The sequence below is a fragment of the Harmonia axyridis genome, chromosome 2 (assembly GCF_914767665.1).
Source record: "Harmonia axyridis chromosome 2, icHarAxyr1.1, whole genome shotgun sequence".
Taxonomy (NCBI): domain Eukaryota; kingdom Metazoa; phylum Arthropoda; class Insecta; order Coleoptera; family Coccinellidae; genus Harmonia; species Harmonia axyridis.
The window spans coordinates 22,699,054-22,719,757 of NC_059502.1; the positions used below are offsets into that span (position 1 = coordinate 22,699,054).

The 20,704-nt window shown below is 35.2% G+C and overlaps 2 protein-coding genes across 5 annotated transcripts in view; one reads left to right on the top strand and one right to left on the bottom strand.

The window, feature by feature from the left end:
• LOC123673863 (rho GTPase-activating protein gacJ) overlaps positions 1-20,704 on the bottom strand; it is a 143,055-nt gene that overhangs the window by 44,407 nt on the left and 77,944 nt on the right. Inside the window, exon 1 of one of the 4 annotated variants that reach the window (XM_045608585.1) lies at positions 9,067-9,384. The exons of 2 other annotated variants lie outside the window; for them this stretch is intronic. The gene's annotated coding sequence lies outside the window, so the exon portion shown is untranslated. Of the gene's footprint in view, positions 1-8,133; positions 8,247-9,066; positions 9,385-20,704 lie in introns of those variants that run through there. One more of the 4 variants, XM_045608586.1, reaches the window with a different exon arrangement.
• LOC123672244 lies at positions 11,546-13,900 on the top strand. The gene has a single exon (XM_045606273.1). It carries the CDS (start codon positions 11,546-11,548, stop codon positions 13,898-13,900), a length of 2,355 nt encoding a protein of 784 aa, XP_045462229.1.

Consider the following 20,704-nt stretch of genomic DNA (forward strand, 5'->3'; position numbering starts at 1 on the left):
TTAGTTTGTGACTACCATCTTTCTTGGTGCAGTCTCCAGCGGATTTGTTATCACACCAGACTGTTATAGGAAACATCAGTTTTCCTACCACAAATCTAAGTGCCTTATCAAGAGATATTAATTCTTGACAAGCATCACTCATAGCTAGATATTCGGCTTGACAAGTGGACAATGTGACATATGTTTGTTTATGGCTTCTCCAAGCTATTACATCTTCAAACAATCTAATAACATACCTTTCAGTTGATGAAAAGTCGGTATGGTCTCTAAATGTTGCATCGGTAAATGTTGCATCGGTAAATGCCTCTAAGTATTAAGTTTGAGCGGTGAATTTAAGACTTAAATTCACAGTACCTTTCAAATACCTGAATATTCTCTTTACACCTTTCCAATCAGCTTCATTTGTTTTCTCGTTAAACAGTTAACAGCAAACGTAGTATCTACCATTTGATGGATACATTAAGCTACCAATCGCTTCTCTATAAGGAACTCTTTTCATCTCTATAAGGAACTCTTCTCATCTCTATACGGAACTCTTTTCATCTCTAGTTCATCTGAGTCATCTTGTGGATTCTCCAATTGATTTCTCTTAATCCTGTTTTCTACCTGTCTGGTTACCATAGGAGTATTTTGAGCATTGCAGTCATTCATATTCAATCTATCTAACAAATTCATGGTATAATTTGATTGATTTATTTATATACCTCATTTCTCGGTTTCTCTTTATATTTATATCATTTCTCCTCCAAGTATATATAAACAAGGTCCATGTATATCATTCTCTGAACCAAGTTTCTGGATCTCTTCAGTGAATCTCTTATTACATCTCTTTGGACTTATCTTCAGTCCATATAGGGCTTTCCGGATTTTATATACATAAGATCATTTGATCTCATTGTCAATGTCTACTCCTTCAAGAATCTCCATATAGATCTCCTCTATAGTGCCATTTAAAAAAAAGGCAGGTTTTTACTTCTGATTGACAAGCATGTAAATCATACTTATTGATTATTGCAAATGTAGCTCTAATTACTGGAAGTCTAATGTCATACATATTTTTGACCTTAAAGCCTCGTATGACTAATCTTACTTTGTATCGTATAAGACCATTTGCCTCTAATTTTCTCTCGAATACCATTTCGAGTCTATAATATTTGCTCGTTTTCCAGATATTTGAAGATCCCTTTTATCTACCAAAATCCAAACCTTATTTTGTATCATGGAATCAATTTCTTCTTTTATAGCTTTCTTCCACAAGTGGCCTCCTCTAGAATTTATAGCTTCCTCGAATTTTATCGGTTCTCTATTTAGTGAAGAAATAAGACAAAGCCTCACATCTTCTTCTTTATCGGTTTTCTCATATTTACCTAAAATAATAATATTAATAGTTGATCTTTATTGATAACTAGTTATCCAAAGGCAATCGACCGAGGTCGTTCAGCCCACTTTCTAAAATACTATTCTCTGAATAATTAAAAACCTTGCATAGCTTACGTCCTCTACAGTTTTCTCTAAGTGTAGCAAGGTACTGGCCTTTTTATCGGCAGTTCCCTTATTTTGGCTCTTTCGAGTTTTTCATCCAATCCCAGTCAATTATATTTTCCTGGGTCTCTAATTTTTCTCTATTGTCATCAAGTTGTTTATTTCTATAAACGTCTTTGTAGGCAAGTTTCTTGTTAAATCTCACATGTTGAGATTCAAAGGATTTTTTCGAGCTTGAATGCAACGTCAAGTATCCACGGTATAACTCACTGGGACAGCTTTCAGGATTCTCCAAATTTCAAGCTGGGTTTTGGAATCTTAATGTATGCGAACATCGCAATACATAATAATACTTACAAATACATCCAATACGTCCACATCTCTCAATTTGATCAAAGTGGCATTTTGCATTTGGTGCAAACTTTGTCAATGGTGTTTGATATCTGATAGACTTGTGTGTTCTGTTGTACACATCTATAAATGCATCAACACCAATCTCCCACATACTCTTAGGTAGTCTGGAATCAAAAATGTATGTACGAACCTTCTTTTGGATCGTCAAGTTAAACCTCTCCGCTTTCTCATTCTCTATATTTTCTCTACTCAGTACTTCTGGGAATTTCCTTTCGGTAAATCTGTACCTTGATCTGACCTGATATAATATACCTTCTCATTTTTCTCCAACAAGTTTCTTGTTGATATTAAGAATTTCTTTAATGCTTCAGCCAACTCATCTTCTGTTTTAATGGATATGCTTTAGCAAGTCTCCAATAGTCTTCTATATAGACATTAATGAATCTTTACTGACCTGGATGAGATGGTGGTTTAATAAGTCCCATCGTGTCAGTGTGTGTCAACTGGTTGTTTCTCAGCTCTCATTCTGTCTCTTTAAAGTGTAATTTCTCCATTGTCGATATGATACATACTTCACGTTCTAAGTTTTGGAGTGATTCCAAGTTATTGATCTAAATTACCTCTCTACTGATATGACTGCAATCCCAATTTTTCTTGTTGCTCAGATTGTGTTTCATCTGTTTTGTCAGTTGAAACTTGTGAACTTTGTCTTTAGTTGAAACGATGAGATTATATTACTTCTCCCTCCCAATCGCAGATTCTGGTTCTCCCTCCGAACCTAATAACTCGTTATTGGAATGTGTCTGCGATTGCAAGCTCATCTCATCTCCTTCGCTTATCGTTGCTCGACTCTCTAAAACAATCTCATGATTAATCTTATTGTAAACACTTAGGATTTGGAATTGTCCTCTAAAACAATTTCATTATTAACCTCATTATAAACTCTTAGGACCTGTTCTCTAAAACAAATTCATTATTAATCTTATTGTAAACTCTTAGGACTTGGACATCTAAGTAAATATTGAACCCAGAGTCTGCGAGTTTACGTAAGGGAAGTAAATTCTCAGAAATCTCTTTCTCTGCAAATACGTTTTGCAATTTCTTAGTATTCTCATTTCTAGAATCTAAATATAAGATTAACTCACCCTTACTATCGATTACAATGACTGCTATCTCGTTTTATTCGCTCTCTATACTCATATTTTGACATCTCTCAAAGTTTCTCAAGTCAGACAATCATTTACGATATGGTCTGTTGCTACAGAATCTGCAAAGATGTTAATGATTGCATCAAGTTTACCTGTTTTAGTTTTTCTATGCTCTATACTTCCAACCCTTCTTGCCTTGGAGCGACCCTCTTTTTTTTTTTTTTGAATCTCTTACTCTCTCTCATTCTCCTCTGGTTTACATGGCTTCGTCTCTTAGTGTTGAAACTTGGCTTGTTCAATCTACCTCTACTCGATCCTTTAAATTTAACGTTTCGTTCGTGCCACCATTGTTAATGCAATCCTCTTACTTGATTGTCCCACAACCGAAGCAGAATCACTTACTTACTCTGTTGCCTCAAATTTCAATCAGTTGACCAGTGTCTTTCTTTGTTACAATGGAAGCATTTTAATTTATGTACCCGTTGAACTTTTGGAATCTCCTCTTCAATTTCAGACCTCTTCTCAACCTCCAATCTCTCTGGTCTCTCTCTCTCTCTGATGAAGGTCTTGATCTCGTCTAAATTACCTTCTTGGTTTGGGGTCTGTCTCCTGGTCAGATCTGCATCTCGTAACTTGGATATGACTGGTAATACAGCCTGATAAAGTGCAGATCTTATCTTTTGAGCAGTTAGCTCAATCACACCTCACATGCTCTTACCTGAAGTGTGTGTCGCATTTGACTTGCACTTCCTGGAGAACCTCAAACCTCTACTTACTTCAACAGGGTCTCGGATATTCAAAATTTTTCTTTCAATAGTTCTTCTCAATTCTGTTTATGGTAATGTCTCATACTTAATTACTTCTCTTGGATTTGTTGGCCTCCGAAAAAGTTTGGTTACTCGTACTTGGCTCTATGACGTCCAACAAATCATTTGTCAAAAAGCTCTGATCATAGACTGTCCATCCAGATCTTAAATTTGAATTCTGTTCTGTAACATGGATTAATTTTAAATACCTGGGTTTTCTAAGCTCTAGAATTTAACCCCAGAAATTATTCTCTTAACTATAATCACCTCTGTAAAATGAATTAATTTTTGAATACCTGGGTTTTCTCAAATTCTAAAATTTAACCTCAAAAATATTCTCATATCTCTAATGACCTCTGTGACATGAATAAATTTTAAATATAGCTGGGTTTTTCTCGTACTCCAAAATCTCTAAAATTCAACCTCAAAAATATTTTCATAACTCTAATTACCTAACATGGATTAATTTATATATACCTGGGTTTTCTCATACTCTAAAATTCTCTTCTCTACTCTCTCTATTGTACTCTCTCCATTGTCGACAATTTCTCCTCTCTCAGATCTCTAATTTCTCAAAAGGGGGTTTTGTGTAATGACTCTAAAATTTCTCTAGCATCTCTCATCTACGTATCACTCGTTGATACTTTTCTAGTCAGCTAAGATCAAGGAAATGGGCAATTATTAATTGCATGAAAAACTTACATTGGTTTTGACAATTCTCTCTTTCCTCGTAATGCATGAAACCTATATCTTCTGCACTTACGGAAATGGTGGAATCGCTATGATAATCCACCAACGGTTTTCCTTGATTTCCTTTGGCTGCCATCTATTTCAGGATTTATGAAACAAAATATTTATATTATGTATTTTAAGATTTTTGTGCATTATATGCTCTCTTAGTACATTTACTACCAGGTATAAGATATAAAATTTTGTTTCGTGCTTCTGAATTGCCTCAGATGCACAACAATCTGATACAATTCGAAACATGGCTATTAAAGTTTTCGAGCATCACCACCACGTATATATACACCTTACTACAAAGCGGTATCACGCACTGCAATGAAAACCTGTTGAGTTAGGTATGGCCATTTGTACATTATACGGGATGAATACTTGAATCCTATAATATCCCTAGCTTACAAACGAACAACACAGCACAGCAAGCATTGTACGAAAGAAGCCCTGAAATATTGATTATCACTAATCTTACCATACTGCAGTTTTTGTAGTTTAGTGAAATAAATAATTCCCCAAATTTTTCATCAATATATATACTCTCAAAATATCTCAATCTCTGGATTATGTTTATGGAATATGAAACATCCAATTTTACATGCTCCAAGCAATGTATGTAGAATCTTTAAATCTACATGCTCCAATTCTCTAGGTGTGGTATGTAAATTTTCTAAAATTATCCAATCTAAAACAGAAAGTATGTTAGCAAAGTCTCTGAAATTTTCTCATCGATACCTCTCGAATGATGTATGTAGATCTCTCAAATTATGACTCTGAAAAACTCTAAATTCACATAATATAATTTTCTCAAATGATGAATGTGAAATCTCTGAATTCATGAACATCTAAGTCAATTTGATACAACGAGTATGCAGAATCTCTACATCTGCATAATCAAAATCTATATGACATGTGTATAGTAAAATATGTCATTTCTCTTAACATCAACGTTCAATAACCGTTAAGAATCAGATTTGCAAGGTCTCTACACTTGAAATCAACTTCCTAGGTTGTGAACATGATTTAACTCTATCAAAACCTGTGTATAGTAAAATATCTCATTTCTTTAAACATCAACGTTCAATAACCGTTAAGAATCAGATTTGCAAGATCTCTACACTTGAAATCAACTTCCTAGGTTGTGAACATGATTTAACTCTAATAGATAGGTAAACACATTATTTCCAAATACAATATACATATACTGTATAACAGGAATTCTCTATTTCAGCAATGAATATGAAATAAATCATTTCCATTCACTGAACTCAATAAAATATCTCCTCTAACCTCGTTAATTAAGTTGAAATTTCAACTTACCTCAATATTTTTCTCGTGTGAGATTTTCAGAATAATTGTTTACCTCGTCGCGCAGTTTGAAGCTTGCTGGTTCCATAACCTTTTGGATTTTTGGGGTTTTGAAATACAGAGTATTCACTAATACACAGATAATGGTTTTAATCGTTTATTCTCAAAACACTCTCGTAAGTCTCACTTTTTCTCTAAGCAAGTTCTAGAAGGCTGAACGAAAGGGGGCCCTAACCCAGAAAGGAACTCGACCCAGTTCAGCTGTCTGAACGCAAGGGAGCCCAACCCAGATGGGGCTCAACCCAGTTCAGCTGTCTGAACGCAAGGGAGTTCAACTCAGAAAGGGGGCCCAGCCAAGTTCAGCTGTCTGAACGCAAGACGTGACAGAAGGACTAAAACACACAGGTTATGTCACTGACGTTTGCCCTCGATCATCGAAGATCTATATTTGTTTTCTCTCTCGATGGCCCTCGATGGCCGCGCCACGTGCAGACTCGCAGCGCCACCTACGACGTTGAAGTAAAACTTCAAGTGTATGGTTGGTTGTCTCTCTCGAAACAAGTTCGGATGAAGTAATATTCTAACATTTTTGTACATTGATTTCTTCTCTTTACTGAAATTGTTATTTCAATCATTTGAAAATTCAATTTTATTCTGACATAAAATTTTTAGCAACAATTTGGAAACACCCTGTCGCCTATTAAACAGAAACTTCCATTTTTTCATTCCAAATCAGAACAGAAAATCACAACACATTTTCAAATAGAATAGCTATATTTCAGATACATATCTCATTTTATCGATCCCTTCAAGTGTAAAATATATAAAATTTATCTTCGATATTTGAGGCAATAGATTCACGAATAGGAACATACTTGTTTCGGACTATAATAGTATTTATCATCAGAACATTCTTGGCAAAGGAATATGAATATATCGTTAATTATACATGCTTTCAATTGCATTTATTGTTATTCGTTCGGTTGTTATTGGAATGAAAGGGTGGAAAATTTATTCTGTTCTGTATATTTCTTCCTATATAAATTTCATGGATACCAATTGCTACTTTGGAAAATTCAACGATTTCCAATTCTTCGTCGGGATTATTTATTAATCAGGCTAAATCTGAAACTTCCAACAACCCTACTACAAAGATTTGAATCACGAGATCATGGCAGTTAATTCTTATCACTAATTCATATGATAATACGAGAGATTCGAGAGCTGTATGACCAGTGGCGTCGTCCAGTTGAAAACACCTTTTCATGCGAAATCTGCATTCACTCCTATTGTTCAAGAATTCAACTGGTAGCGTTGTTCTATGGTATAGTAATCCATGTTACACGCTATTAGGTATACATATGCAACATATCGATCTATCATACATAATCAATGTTACTGCAATAACCAAAACAGCGAATAATTCAAATAATGAACACTTATGACACAACTTCATATAATTCATGTTAGAGTTTTCTTTGAAAGTACATAGTTATTTACAGACACAAGCATGAATATTAATAACACAATATGTGGGATTGTATAATTCGGATATCTATAGACAAATATATGCCACAGCACATTAATTTACTCCATGGTTTATTCATATGATACTAATTGAGCAAATATAAACTGTACAACAATAAATCCTCTCCCTCATAATAATAAATCGAAAACAGATATGGAAATTAAACTTCTCAAATTGAAAATAGGGCGGAAATGTAACTAGTTGGGTTCAGTTAGAGAAAATAGTATATTATTTCATAAGGAGAAGTTTCATATTTCATGGCATAAGTTCAGCGGATAATTCTCCTCACTTCTCCTCCAAATAAAATATGTTATTTTTTTTCAAACGTTTTGAAATCAAAAAAATTTTTAGAGATTCAACTTGAAATAAGATTTATATTAAAGATAACGATCGTTAAATTGATTGATAGATTTTTTCTCTATCAGCTCTACTTTTTTAGATACATCAACTTATCTACCAACATGTGTTTCTTTCAGTATATTCATTTATGAGAGTTCTAAAATTATTATATATTCATTAATGTAAGTACAATGGAACAAGGAACCAAAATTACCTTTTACTGTACAAGAGAAAAAGATTCATGATGAATCGTCAAACCTTACTGAACATAAATGTCAACACAGTTTGACATTCTCAACTGTCAAACTATAGAGAACAACCATCGAAACTTTTCATGCAGCTAAAAAACACCCGTTATAAACTTCCTCGTCTAGATAAAATAATCTACAACGATGACATCATAATAAATCTCATATCATTGAATACATACAACAGTTCTCTGGTCTCCAATCGGTGCATCAATGACGGACTCCCAACAGCTCCCGATACCAAGTTTCTTGAATTTTTGAGGAATCACAGAATGAAGTAAGAGGTTCTTCCATCACTCCCGGCAGACCTAACAAAACGTATCTTACATCTTGGGCGATTGAAAGCGGAGATAATGACCATAATTCAGAGGCTCAGTGGCTTATTACGGGCAGGAGGTGTCCAATAATATTCATGATGAATCGTCAAACCTTACTGAACACAACTGTCAAGTTTGACAGTTCGACATTCCCAAATGTCAAACCAAAGCCAACAGACATCGAAACTTTGCATGCAGCTAAAAAACACCCGTTATAAATATAATTACTCAAAGACTCGTACAGAAGTTTAGAAGGATCGTATGATCAGAACTTCCTCGTCTAGATAAAATAATCTACAACGATGACATCATAATAAATCTCATCTCATTGAATCCATACAATAGTTCTCTTGTGTCCAATAGGTGCATCAATGACGGACTCCCAAAAGTTTCCTACACCAAGCTTCTTGAATTTTAGAGGAATCAGAGAACGGAGTAAAAGGTTCTTCTACCACTCCCAGCAGACCTAACAAAACGTATCTTACATCTTGAAAGCGCGGATAATGACCATAATTCAGAGGCTCAGAGGCTTATTACGGACAGGAAGAGTCAAAGAGCAAAAGAATGATGAAATGATGAATCGTCAAACCTTACTGAACACAAATGTCAAGTTTGACAGTTAGACATTCTCAAATGTCAAATCATAGACAACAACCATTGAAACTTTTAATGCAGCTAAAAAACACCCGTTACAAATAATTAGTCAAAAATTCATATAGAATTTTAGAAAATCGTTTGATCAGAACTTCCTCGTCTAGATAACATAATCTACAACGATGACATTCATTGAATACATACAACAGTTCTCTGGTGTCCAATAGGTGCATCAATGACGGACTCCCAAAAGCTGCCGACACCAAGTTTCTTGAATTTTTGAGGAATCACAGAACGGAGTAAAAAGTTCTTCCACCACTCCCGGCAGACCTAACAAAACGTATCTTACATCTTGGGCGATTGAAAGCGCGGATAATGACCATAATTCAGAGGCTCAGCAGCTTATTACGGGCAGGAGGAGTCGACTAGCACGGCACGTTGTAGTAAAACGAAGGTCGCGGCAGAAAACCCGCTGTAACTTCTCTCCGAACGTTGTCGTTCTATCCGACGCGGTCTCGAGAAACTCGGCCGGTTCTCTCTTACTACACGCATATCCCTACGTTTTACGCGAGACCGGGCGGCCGGGTCTCCGCGTCCAAGGCGAAGGTTATCGCGTCCAGGACGGCTGCCTTCACATAACCTTCCTCAACGGCTACAACGCTCCGCCGTAACACGGTAGCTAGCGATTCGATACACTGCGCGACGTGTCGTGTGGAAATCGAGAGTTGAGATCTCGTCGTGGGGAGATCGCTTTAGATATTTCTTTGTTTTTTTTTTAAGAGGGGTTTATGTTTATACCGTTTCAGCGATCAGTTGAAAAATTAGTACGCCTTATTTTATGCTAGATACCATCGGTTTATATGAGAGTTTCACTATTATTCATTATTTTTTTCAAGATTAATTTTTCATTGAAGAATGAATATGTATATGTATGATATAACTTTCAGGAGAGACATTTATTTTTCTATAAATTTCACATGAAATTATAATAGAAAAAGTTTTGTCAAAGGCTGAAAAAACCGTTTTCTAATATCAAAAATGAAGACGTAGAAACGTATTTCGAATTATTGTATGCAGAAAAAGGCGGTAAATCACAGGAACGTTTGAGATTGTTTCCCTCATCCTGAAAAGTGGTGCGCCCCACGTTGGGCGCCAATTGATCGACTATATTATTTTTAATTTTAGAAAAGAATATTGAAAAGTCAAAATTTATATTTTGTTATTGGATCGATATATCAAATTTGAAATTAAATATTCTATTCTAAAATCAAAAATAATATAGTCGATCTGTACGACGGTCGATTTTTTCACAAAATTAGAGTTTTCCTCTTTTTTGACGATTTTTGTAGGTTTTTTTCACGGATATTTTAAAAACGTATCAGTGCTTCGTACAGTGAACATCAATTCTTTTGTGAAAAACGAAAAGTTACCAACATTTTTTTTTCATTCGCGAATTGAAAATATTGTCATTCTACAATCTAGATTATTGTTCAGAGTTGTTTAGAAATTATGTAAAATCCCATAAAAATTGGTGATTGTAAGAGGAAGAATCTATAATTACGTTTTGAACTGAGCAGTCACGTGGTGGTATTCCCTCTTGAGAAATTTTGGGAGAGAGATGAAATCTAGGAAAAAACTTCAGATTCGTTCGACTTCACCGGAAACTTTCCTTTTTCAATGTAACACCCAGTTTTTTATCATAATTAGATTACTTTTTGAATTCTACATTTATTTAATGTATCATTTGCATATTTTTCCCAAAATTGTCTGAAATTAAAAAAAAATAATAAATAAAGGCTTCAACCCAACGTTAATAACGTTGAGATTTTTGCAAGAAAATTTCTGATTTTCTAGCTTCTATCAGAAGACATAATGACAATAAAGCATAATTCAATCCATTCGCTCGAAGAAAACGGTGCCATGTGGAACTAAAGATTAAAAACATCATATTACTTATTAAATTCTTGTTTTTTCACCATGTCTTCCGAAGAATGAATGAAATTTCAATGATGTGAACAAGAACCAGACCAGGAGAAAATGAGATGCCTTATTGTTCAGTACTGTGCGATTGGCAACATCGCATCGAATATATCGCTGAAATAGGTACCTACCACTTGAGAAGGTTCGACCCCAGGCAACAAAACACCCCATGCGAAGAGACAGTTTTCTACAATAATCTCGAACCACCCACACACAGTCTAACGAAACAAACCCAATTAATACAATATACTCAATTCCATCCCAATATAAAAGCGTCAGGCTGGTGCAACTTGTATGTGATCTGTGCATCAATAAACACCTATTCATAAAATTAGAATTTGTGTTTCAAAACAACCACACCCCAATTCATGGTCCTTCGAACCCGGATTATATTTTAAATCCAACAAACCATTTTGTGAACGACAAAATCAACGCTTCGCTAGGGTCCCATCTCAAGTGCACTTACGATACGAAGACGCCACCGCTGTTGCAGTTTAGCAGCACAGGAAATCAAAGGTCAGTCCTTTCCATTTTACATTACCCATTTCTCAAATTAACCCATAATTTATCCCTCATTCATAACGAGTTTAGAGTATTACTGTTTCATTAATTAATAAACTTTCAATCATTCGTTAGTCCATTTCAATTATTACATATAATAAATTCACTCTTCAGATTTTACCGAATATTTTTACTCGATAATATGACTGAAATCGATAATAAAAGAATGCTTACTTCTCGCAGAGCCGGTATAAAAGGTTCAATCACAAGATTCGATAAATATCTGAAGAAAATATCCACTAATCCATTGACTCAAGAATCAACATTTGATTTAGAAACTCGCTTGAATGCTATTACATCGCTTTTATCCGAATTCAATATAATACAAACAGAAATTGAGTGCCTAGAGCCCGACGATGTAGACGTACATGATTTAGAACGGGATGAATTCGAAACAAAATATTTTTCCGTTGTTTCTCAAGCTAAAATGAAATTGTCTAAGCCCGTAACATCGACCGCCAGTGTCGTATCAAATCATCCAATGACAAATGTAAAGCTACCTGACATTAAATTGATCGAATTTAACGGTAGTTATGACAAGTGGACTCAATTTCAAGAAACCTTTGATGCATTAATCAATCAAAATAAAATGCTCACCGATATTCAAAGGTTTTTCTATCTACAAAGTTCTCTCAAGGGTGAAGCTGCTCAAATAATTGCTTCATTGAATGCTACCGAGGCCAACTACAAAATCGCTTGGGACTTACTTCGGGAACGCTATCAAAATAGGAAAGCTATTATTAATTCGCACATGAAGGCAATTTTTGATTTACCGAATATTCCTAGAGAATCACACTCGCTCTTGAGAAAATTCTTAGATGAATTCCAGAAACATTTTAGATCCTTGAAAAGCTTAGGTGAAAATGTTGATGAATGGCATACCATATTAATATTTCTACTCAACTCCAAATTAGATTCGTCAACCAGAAAGGAATGGGAAATCTTCATTAATGACAATAATACCCCAAATATTGAAAATTTCTTATCATTTCTCGCTCAACGCTGTTCTCTCTTAGAATCTTTGGACACCAAAGCCTATACATCTGACCCAAATAATATATCAAACAAGAAATCTAGAGAAATTCGTTCTTACTCTCATCTATCTACCAAAATTAATCTATGCCCATTATGCAATCAATCTCATTTTATTTATTCATGTAAAGAATTTCTAGATATTCCTATAGAAAAAAGATTCGCTGAGATTAAACGTCATAGGTTGTGCTCGAATTGTTTAAGACCTGGACATTCAAATTATTCCTGCCGATCAAAATATTCCTGTCGGTTTTGCCGGAAAAAACATCACACTCTACTTCATGATAACTCGAATGATACCAGCAAAACTCGAATCCATAATCAACCATCCAGCAATCAGTCTCATACTCATCAAGAGTCTAATTTGAACACGGAGAATATTTCCGAAAATTTGCATACTCATTCAGTGGCATCTCAAGTAAGTCACTGTACTTACACAATTCTCTCCACTGCAATTCTCAATATTTTAGACAGAGACGGAAAAACAATCAAATGCCGAGCTTTACTCGACAGTGGCTCGCAATCGAACTTTATTACCAAAAAATTATTCGATAAGCTGAATCTAGGCTATACCTCTGTAAATATACCGATTTCCGGTTTGAGTCAAAATCTCATAAACATTTCCAAACGAGCCACAATCCAAACCCAATCTATATGTAACAATTACACTTTCAAATTGCCTTATCTCGTAATTGATAAAATCACCGGCCTTACACCTCAACAGAAAATACCTCTAAGCCATTTCAAATTTCCAGGCAATATCTGTCTTGCCGACCCAACATTTCATATACCTTCTGATATTGACATGCTCCTAGGTGCTGGCATATTCTTTGATCTACTTTCTTGTGGACAAATCAAATTGGGTAAAGGGCTACCCATACTTCAGGAAACAAAGCTAGGCTGGATAATATCCGGACCTTTGTCCATCCTTCCACCTGCTTCCACGAACTCTTCTTTTCTATCTACTTCAAAGGATATACAGTTTCAAGATTTTTGGCAGATCGAGGAAAACTCTGCAGGTCAACAATTCAGTACCAAAGAAGAAGCTAAGTGTGAATCTCATTTCTCTGAAACCTTCACAAGAGACAATACCGGAAGATTCACAGTTAGTTTACATTCAAAAGAAAATAATGTCAAATTAAGTGACCCTGCAGAAACAGCAATTAACAGATTCCACGCGATTGAAAGAAAACTCGATAAAAACCCACTCAAAGCCCAATATTCCGAATACATCGCTGAATATCAAAATCAAGGTCTATCTAACACCAACAACTGGAATCATGTACCTTCAAAGGAAAATCCTGCTGATATTATTTCTAGAGGGATCAATCCTACCGATCTTGAAGGTGCTGATTCGTGGTGGCATGGACCACATTTTCAATTCAATACTTCAGATAATTGGCCAAAGGAACGTCACATTTCGAACTATTCGCGTACAGCTTCAACACTTGACGAATATAATTAAACCCACACTTCATGCTAATGTCAGGTAACAATTTCATTTTCGAAAGATTCTCAAACTATTCTAAGATGATACGTGTCATAACTTATTGTTTGAGATTATTATTATTATTATTATACATTATTAGATTCGCTGAAAAATCAATTTTGAAAAACTACTCTAAACTCGCATCCTCTCAATCCCTTATCCTCTGACCCTAATGACCTCGAGGCGATCACTCCAGGACACTTAATCATCGGAGAACCATTGAATGCCGCTCCTCAACTCAACGTCGATGACACTAAGGTTCATCACTCCAATAGATTTCAGCACTTGCAAAAACTCGTACAAAGTTTTTGGACCAGATGGAGGAATGATTACCTACATAATCTCCATCAAAGAAACAAGTGGCAATTCAAGAAAGAAGTCAAGGAGCTGATAGGCAGACTCGTACTCCTCCGTGATGAAAATTCCTCACCTCAGCAGTGGGCCTTGGGAAGAATCACCTCTGTGCATCCCGGAACAGACAATATTGTTCGTGTTGTTAGTGTCCGTACCAAGAACGGAATTGTGAAAAGAGCAATTTGCAAAATAAGCATCTTGCCAGTGAATTGACTCTCTAGACCCATTTTTTAATTTTTTATTCCTTTTTTATCATTAATTTATTATTAGCATTAGGAAAACTTTATGTAAATCTATCTTACCAGACCTGATGCAATTATTTTCATGTGATTTTTTGTTTTTGAAAGTGGATACTTTCAAGGCCGCCGGTATGTTCAGTACTGTGCGATTGGCAACATCGCATCGAATATATCGCTGAAATAGGTACCTACCACTTGAGAAGGTTCGACCCCAGGCAACAAAACACCCCATGCGAAGAGACAGTTTTCTACAATAATCTCGAACCACCCACACACAGTCTAACGAAACAAACCCAATTAATACAATATACTCAATTCCATCCCAATATAAAAGCGTCAGGCTGGTGCAACTTGTATGTGATCTGTGCATCAATAAACACCTATTCATAAAATTAGAATTTGTGTTTCAAAACAACCACACCCCAATTCACTTATATATCTCGAGATATAAGCATTCTAGAACAGTAGTATGTGTATTGACGGAGATTCCACCTGACCAATCCAAATAATGGACTCTCATTTGAACAAAATCAGTTTTGAGGTTTTTATCATGGCTGACTTTGACACTGAAATCGAAATACCCTGTATTCAATTAAATTTTTGATTAACGGACGAGAAGCATTGGTGTGTCTTCTGATAGAAGCTAGACAATTTCATGCAAAGATCAGTTATTAACATTGAAATGAAACCATATTTGAGAAATTTTTTTATAGATTTTGTATAAAGTTCTGGGAAAAATATGCAAATGATAAATTGAAGCAACGTAAAATGAATGAGTGAAATTATTATCACGCTGCATTATTTGGTCCCAAGGTAAATCATTCCATAACCTGAATTCATATTAAAAAATGTATAACTGAGAAACTTTCGTGACTATTAATTTTTTTCCTTTTTTCGTATCAATCAATTTTTCAATTTGAAACTTCCCAAAACAAGAAAGTTTAGAGTTGGTTGAAAAATATATTCTCCTGAAGAATTCCAAAGGTAAAAAAAATTAACCAAACTTCATATTTCATATTAAACTTCATGCTGTTATTCTACAAATACAAGTTTGAACATTATTATAAGGTTTCTTGGTGGTATTTGGGTTATAAAATGTCGTGAAGAAAAAGAATAGAGGAGTCGTATTTTTCGTAGTTTTACCCGAGTGAACATGAGCAGAAATATTAAACCTCTGGATGTGATCCAAGTGACTCCAAAATATCATTCAATCAATATGTCAGAAATATATCGGTCCAATCAATTGCCAGGTCAATCGCGTGGCATAAAAGCCTCTATACAACTGTCAACTGGATCTGACAGTTGATATCAATCCCAGAATATAATGTTGTTTATATCGCTGAACTCATTAGTCTCTGTTCTGACAATTTTTTTTCCACTGCAATCAGCTTGTAAGATTCGTTTTTAATCCAAAAAATTTCTAATCCCGCTAAAATTACCACCAATTGGAATGTGCTAAATACTGTGTCCATATAAGGTGTTGATCCTATTAGGTCGGAAATAAAATTTATAAAGTTCAAGGTCTGAAACTGAAGAATTTTAATTTATAAAGATCATAAATTATAAGTATAAAATAATTTTTTTTTATTATTTCATTTAATATTTTTCCCTAATGATTCTGAATATTTTTATTTAGAATTCAGACAAAACCTGTTTCTAAATAAGTATCATAAAATGATATTTATTTCAAATATTTTGTGAGGAAGATGAAATGTCTAGGAAATTTCTATTGAACATTACTAACCAAAACCTGTTGAATTTTAGTCTCTGACATATTGAAATCCTACAAAGGAACTAGTAGAGAGAGCAATCTTTATTAGCTCGAGTATATTTGTTACTGATAAGACTTTTACCAGCTTTTGCGGAAACTACAAATAGAGATTGAATTTGTTACCAAGCAAGCCGTTTCAAGGTTTGTGAATGAAATCGGAAAATTAAAAACTTATTTATTATTCAATAATCAATGTATGTACACTGATATTTGTGATAAATCTACTATATCAGAGGTTGAATAATAGTTACCGAAAATATATTTACACAAAGTAGATAATTGTTAAGTTGATTGGTATTATTGGTAATTTGAGCATGCACAAACAAATAATATATTCATAAATATAAAATTACAGAAAAATGTAGAGTCTCAGTCCCAAATTCATCTGAAATATAAGGCTAACTTGCAGGGACGTTTTCTCTCTTTAATAATGATACGGTCCATCAGTATGGATCTGATATTATTTTGATTAGGATGACGACCCTTATTGAAAAGACGGAAAAAGTAGACAATGGTATACCATAACTTCTAAGAAATCACTGGTAGGTGCATATTCAAAGTTCGATTTGACATGACATTTGATAAATTTAATTTTGTATTTGAAGTGTTTATTTTAGTAAAGTCGAAAAATTGATGTTTGCTTCTCAATGAGGAAGAAGGAAGTTTGGGGTGTTTTTATTCAAATATCAATATGTAATAATAACATTCTTTTTTAACCTATAAAACTATCGCGGAATCAACTCACGAAATCTGGATTGTGCATTGAATGCGAATTATTGTTGAAAATGTTATCAAGATAACAGATGTGGTTCTGATGATGCATTCTTCAAAGCGTAGATAATCATGCCACGTGCTGTAACGTTCTCGTATGACAACTGAAAGGTCTTGGGTTTTACGTTGTCTGCATAATAAGACAACACATATTATAAGGTACAAGTACAAACCACAAATTCTTGTTTTGCGTATTATAATTGATGCAATATTCTTTGGCATTGATGTTATTAACAATTTAAACAACCATATAATTCTGTATATTATAATATAAGATTATGATTTCGTTTAGGAATGGAGGAAAATAACTTATAGGTGAATGCAGTACAATTTTTTTAGGATCTTTCGAAAATATTTCTCAATGGGACAGGTACGAGCCTAAAATAACACGTCAGTCAATAAGTCCTCTTCCTGGCGCACAGATGGCACCACCAGTGCCATACCAATTTTATTTTTCGTTGTTACCAAGTAGGGATTCATCAAGCCAAGTAGCTTTACATTTTAACCAACTACTTGACTTGAAAATGGAGCTCGTGAAAAATTACATACTTGAACTTGACTTGAGTTGATTTTGGATATTTATTGCTTGACTTGATATCAAACTACTTGATATTACTTGAGCTTGATATGCACGCGTCGCACGGCATATATTTCAGCAATCTCGTGCGCGCTTAGACTAAATAAGGGGATTCCTCGAGCACCGAGAGACTGAAGCATTCGCCAGTGTGATTTTATTGATAGTTTTCTCACTTTTCTATAAAATCTATTGTTAGATTTTGGTAGTTTCCGAACTTGGCCAAAATAGCCAAGGATTTTTTAACAACGCCAGCATCTTCAGCTCCTGTTGAAAGACCATTTTCCAGAGCTGCTCTTACAGTTACAAAAATCAGCAATAGGCTAGGCGCGAGATTACGTGACAAATCTATAAGATGCCTCATGTGTCTCAGATCCTGAATGGAAAATTATGAAATCAAACAAAGCCTGGAATTTTCTCAATAATGAGAAATTTCATTTTCTTATTATTTTTTATTTTGGTCATGATTTATAGTGATTTAAAAATGAAGTACCTCGATATAATTCAAGTACTCGATAAATAAATACTTGACTTGAGATTGAAAAACTACTACTTGAGTTGAGCTTGACTTGAAATCAAGCAAATTGTTTCCCTAGTACCAAGCTTCAGGAGATGCGTTTCAACATTTTAGAACAAAGTGTTTAGTCTGCATCGAGATATTAAAGGTTTAGTTTGTTATTGTTTGGAAATTTGTTAAAATTAATGAGAAAAAACTCTGTGGAAACAAAGTAATTGCTTGATAATTGTTGTCAGACTCTACTCCATTGACAACAACAGTTGAATGGTGGTATGCTAACTATATATATATATATTTTGCTCTAATGAAGAAATTATGGCCGAGGTTGAAGCCTATTTCGAAAGCAAAATTTCTACAGAAAAGGTATTGAAGAGTTAGTGGAGCATTGGTGCAGATGAATGACTCTTGGAGGTGTCTGTGTTAACGAATAAAGTAGGATTTTTAAGAAAAATGTGTTTTTGCTGGATAGGCCTAGGGACTTATCAGGTGGAGTCTTAGTTGAAGGCGAATTTCCTAACTCTGAACAATGAAAATGTTTGTCAATAATGTAAGTGAATAGTCAAAAAGGCTATTTTGTCTCATTCTGAAAGAACCCGAGCCATAGAGCAAAATGAGACAAGGTTTTCGCCTTCAGTGTCTTATAACGATAAGTTTTTGAGTAACTATTATATCTTTACGTAATAATTTACGGGGATTCTCAATAATAATTTCCCTAAATTTACGAATGAAATGGAACTAATTTTTTCAGGATATCAACAAATGAATCTGAAACAAAAATATATATAGGAAATGTAACACATGCAATTAGATAATGATTACATGGTGTCACAACCTAAAATACCTAACAAAGTCAACAACGGTAGTAATTGCAGCCATGTAGTAAGCACCTGCTCTCTGGCAGTCACCCGTATTCCGACCATAACTGACAGATCTACTCTGCAGTTATCCAATACGCGACTGAATCAATTGACGTGTAATTAGTTCGATTACACAACCGTGAGGCATGAAGCCTACGACTCTCCGATTTGCATAAATTGAAACATTGGCGGAGTCTACTCCCATTTCTCTGTTGCTATCGCGAAGATTTTCTAAATATAGACACTCGTGTTGCCATGCTTGTACGATAACCGGCGACAGGTTCGGCCTGAAAAGAATGAAGAATGACAACGCGAACGTTGGAAGCGAATAATGTTTACGCACGCGAAATACTACAAGTATTCGAGAAATTTCCTGAACATGTCTCCAATTGGAGAAGTTGTGAAATACTGGTACTGGTGGTCAATGAATTTAGTTAGTTTTAAGTTTCTGATAGGTCTCGCAGAGGCCTAGGAGAATAAGGCTTGAAAAATTACATTTCATTACTTTGTAGGGATTTAGTAACTTTCAACTTTAGATCCTTTTAGTTTTTGGCAAAAAGTAACCAGTTCAAAAAAAACTGCACCAATCTTGTAACTCAAAAGAGTATCTCAGATGCTGCAAAGTACATACAACTTTGCTACCGCCGTTTTTTCCCGAAATTCGAGGCTTTATTGTAAAAAACTGGTTATACTTTTATGATTCAAAGTATTGTCCATTGCTGGCCACTACTTTGTCCCATCTTTCGGGCAGCGTACGAATCCCACGTTGAAGAAACTGGTCATCTTTTGAAACTATCTACGAATCGATCCAATTTTTTACTTCTTCTTAACAACGGAAGTGCCATTGATCGAAACAAGTGATAGCCCGAGGGATTTATATCTGGGGAAGGACTTCCATTTCAACGTTTCCCAGTATGTCTTGACCACTTTCGTAACATGGGGTCGACCATTGTCATGCTGTAAAATCACTTTATCATGTCTCGTTGTATTGCGGCCGTTTTTTTCAATGCTCGGCTCGAACGCATTAATTGCGTTCGATAACGATTACCTGTGATTGTTTCATTCGGTTTTAACAAACTATAATACACTACGCCGAGCTGGTCCCACTAAATACTGAGCATGACCTTGGAAGCGTGAACATTCGGTTTGGCCGTTGACGTGGAGCATGGCCGGAACATCCCCATGATTTTCTGCGCTTGGGATTGCCGTAATGAACCTATATTTCGTCTGCAGTCACAATGCGATGCAGAAATATCTTCCGTCTCTGCCTTGCAAGCAGTTGTTCGCAAGCACAGCAACACACAACAAACGCCGTTCAACATCTCTCGGTTTCAACTCGTACGGCACCCAATTTCCTTGTTCCCGAATCATTCCCATGACTAACAGGCGTTTTGAAATGGCTTGTTGCGTTATTCCCAATGATTCTGCCAATTCTTGTTGCGTTTGACACGAGTCTTGATCAAGTAATGCCTTCTACTCTGCATCTTCCAAAAACCTTCTCTCTTCCACCGCCATGCAGGTCTTCGACGTCAAAATAACCGTTCTTGAAGCGTTGAAACCACTCTTGGCACGTTTTTTCATTAATTGCGGCCTCACCATAGATATTTGAGAGCATTCGATGAGCCTAAGCCGAAGATTTCTTCAGATTATAGCAGAAAATCAAAACCTCCAGCAAATGACGAGAATTTGGCTGGCAA